Consider the following 3,869-nt stretch of genomic DNA (forward strand, 5'->3'; position numbering starts at 1 on the left):
ACAGTTTATCAACATGAATCATTTACAGGTTTATGGAATTATTTTCTTGAGAAGATTTGTGAAGAACCCGAAATGTTATTTAATTCTAATAAGTTTACCAATTTAAAAGCGCCTTTATTAAAATTACTTTTAAAACGGGATGACTTGGGTTTAGGAGAAATTATAATTTGGGATAATTTATTGAAATGGGGTCTTGCACAAAATCCTTCCATTTCACAAGACTTGACAAAATGGAGCAAGGAGGATACTACAATTATTGAGAGATCTCTTCATGGATTTGTTCCACTAGTTAGATTTTATCATATTTCTTCAGATGATTTTATTAAAAAAGTTTATCCTTTAAAAAAATTATTACCAGAAAATTTAGTTGATGATTTGGTAAAATTTCATATTACACCAAATAAAAAATTATCAAATGATAATATTGGACTTCCCAGACAATCTAAGTTTATTTATGACTCAACTTTAATTGAACGTCAACATTTTGCTATTCTAGCTAGTTGGATCGATAAAAAAGAAAATTTACATTATAATGTAAGAAATATTCCTTATAAATTCAATTTACTTTATCGTGCTAGTAGAGATGGTAATACACCTGCAGCATTTCATGCTAAATGTGATAATAAAGGAGCTACTATTGTTATTGCAAAAATTAAAAATTCAGAACAAATAGTTGGAGGATATAATCCACTTCAATGGGATTCAAGTGGATTATGGCATTCCACATTTGATAGTTTCATATATTTTTTTGCAGATATGAAAAATATAGTAACTGCAAAAGTAAGTTATAGTAATGGCAATGAGTATTCTATAAGAAATGATCCGAATTATGCACCAATATTTGGTGGTTGGGATTTATACCATGATAGAAATGGTGTTTGGTGTAATAGTTGGTGTAGTTCTTATCCTAAAATCGTTGGTATGCCAACGGGAGCATTTGAAATGAATGATTACGAAGTCTTTCAAGTAATTAGAAAATAATATTTTCTTGATCATACTTAAATATAAAAAGTAAAAAATATCTCATAAAGAGCGTAATATTTGATAATTAAAAGTTTGATAAAATATTGTTGACATAATTTCATAAATGATATTGTGATCTAGCTGATATTTGCATAAAATACAAAAGTTACTGTAGAATATTTTGCTCATCCATCATTCGTAGTCATTTATGTGAGCAATAATATAAAATTTAATTTGAGGTTTTGATGATGAAAACCATTTTAACTTTGACTTCACATATACTTCGTAATAAATAAAGTCTAAAAATGGTTATTTATATTAATGTGTTAAATTTTAAAAAAAGGATTTACACGTTTATCAATTTGAAAACCCTTTTTTTTTTAAAAAAAAAAAATATTTTTTATTCGAATATTTTTTAATTTTATCTTTTTTTTTCGGTTCCAAAAAAAAAATTATTTACTCATCAACTTATTTTTTTTAAAAAAAGTTTATTACTATATAAAAAAATGCAAAAAGCAGAAAATACGAACGAATGGGTTTGAATACAATTATTTTAGTAATATTTAAGAAATTAGATCCGGAAATTTCAGAAAAGTTTATCGTGCGAATGGAAAAATTCTGATCATTGTAAAAGATCATTCATTAGGTAATTATAAAAAATAATCTACAATTTTTAGTATCTATATAAATTTTATATCTTAGACTTCAACCTCCAATGAGAAATATAATTTCATAGTAATAATATTAATTATTGATTTTTAAAAATTTGTACTGTACCAGATATGATAAAAAATATTCAATTCGACTTGGTGGTGGAAAAAGAATATAATAGTTTAAATAATTATTTCATTTATTTGTTAGAAAATTATAATGATCAATTAAAAAAAAAATATTTGTTGGTCATGGAATACGCTGATAGTGAAATTCTTCATGATTATTTGAAAAAATATTTTCGGCAATCTAGTTAGTTTCTGTCGTGTCATCCCTAATACAATATATTATAAATTTTTTAATTAAAGGGCTTTAATATATTTATGATATTATTTATCTTATTAAGCAAATATTTCTTTTAAAAATGTTCTTTCTTTTATAACTAATTGTAATTTTTTTTTAATTTTTATAACAATAAAAAAAGATTTTTATATAAAGTTTAAAAATTTATTAGTATTTCTATTATTTTTTATAGTTAAGTCCACTATAATAAAAATTTTTTCGATGATATCACAATAAAATTTTAAGAGTAATGTATTTTATCATTTTATCTGAGGATGAAAATTCTTCATTAATTCCTTTACTGTATACTGTATATTATTCTAGAAGATTGCAAAGTTGACAATAACTTTAGTTCGTAAAGGAATTAAAGTCAAAGAAATTCTATGCGAACTTGAGAGAGTTCAAATATAATAGATCATGAAGATGGATATCATCTTATGACAGAAGGAGTTGCTTAAGAGTCAGCACATAGTAACCTTCGCGAGAAAATCACTGAAGAAATTCGGCCTCTTGAAGCAGTTTATAAATGCGATCACAATAATTATTTTAGAAGTCAATTAGATAGTTTTGCAGAATGTGAGATAACAGTCTTCAACTGATCCAGTAGGAGACAGAGAGAAAATACCAGCAAAATAAAAGTTTTAGGTTAAGACGGGGTAGCGTTCCACATAATTTGTAGGTTATATAAAAGATTAATCATTTGTATTTACTTAATTCAATTAAAATATTTTTTTCAATATATTCCTGGTACTTTTATCATTGCATTACATTATAAAGGGAGGATGCTACTATCTTGGAATGGATCTTAAGTTAGACGATCTTTTAGAAAAGGTAACGTTTTAGACTTTTAGTCATACCAGATACCTACATTTATTTATTTCATATATTAAAGTATATTAATCACTTATTTAGAAACAAGATAATGTTACGCCATACATATGCAGTTAAAACATTCCAAAGTTATTACAGTTATTGAACAAGACATTTTCTAAGCGAAAGGCGTAGTTGTTGGGAAACAAATATTTTTGATAATTTGTTCATATTGTATGGTATTTTCTTTTATTTATTATATTTATTTTTTTTTTCATTTCAATAGGGATACTTCTGATGCGTGGGGCAAATTGTGTCTCCACATTATATGATGAAAAAAAAGAACCTGCTAAAGTTGGTGGATTATATGTTAATCTTAAGATTCACTCGTTTGCTTTTCTTGTTTAGAATCAGACCATTAGAATCATAGGTATTTTATTTCTTTCCTTTTTTTAAACCATTGTGTATTTCTGAATGTGTGAAAAGTAAATGACTTAAGTAATGCCAGATATTTGGTCCAATTGTGCAGATGGACAACACTAGCTTGCTTTCAAAAATCACGTGAATCTGATAAGGTGTTGATGGTTATCCAATATGTATATTTTTCTCAGAATATTTTTTTTTTAAAAAAAAAAAATTGATTGAGACCAAATCCAAATGCTCCTAAGATAATATAAGTTTAGTATATTAAAAATTCTTTTTGATTATCACAATATTACTCATAATTATGATAAAATGAATGGTCATAGTTCATTAGCTAAAAAATTTTATCTTTTTCTATACTCACCACCATGATAGTATATCCTTTTTGGATTATTTCAATTGATTTTTCATCGTAAAACGATAAATTTTATTTTTGTTCATTAACAGAATATCAAGAAAAAAATATCCATTACTTAAAAGAGATTAATTTCCTAGCACAAAAAGTCACATTGTGAAGATCTTGAAAAATATGATTGTGAATTTTCACATGGAAGTTGTGCACTTGTGCTATTGAAGCGAATACATTAGTACATCAGAATCACAGGAAATTTGGGACAGGCTGAACAAAACTTATGACCAGAATAATTTATTGAAGAATGAGAAATTTCCTCCTCCAAGTT

The 3,869-nt window shown here is 25.6% G+C and overlaps 1 protein-coding gene across 1 annotated transcript; it reads left to right on the plus strand.

The window, feature by feature from the left end:
• Positions 1-756: 756 nt before the first annotated feature.
• OCT59_003747 (uncharacterized protein) lies at positions 757-981 on the plus strand (the record flags this gene model as incomplete). Its single annotated transcript, XM_066147849.1, has 1 exon — positions 757-981. One exon carries the CDS (start codon positions 757-759, stop codon positions 979-981), a length of 225 nt encoding a protein of 74 aa, XP_065996510.1.
• Positions 982-3,869: the final 2,888 nt, after the last annotated feature.

Source organism: Rhizophagus irregularis, chromosome 12 (genome assembly GCF_026210795.1).
Source record: "Rhizophagus irregularis chromosome 12, complete sequence".
Classification (NCBI taxonomy): domain Eukaryota; kingdom Fungi; phylum Glomeromycota; class Glomeromycetes; order Glomerales; family Glomeraceae; genus Rhizophagus; species Rhizophagus irregularis.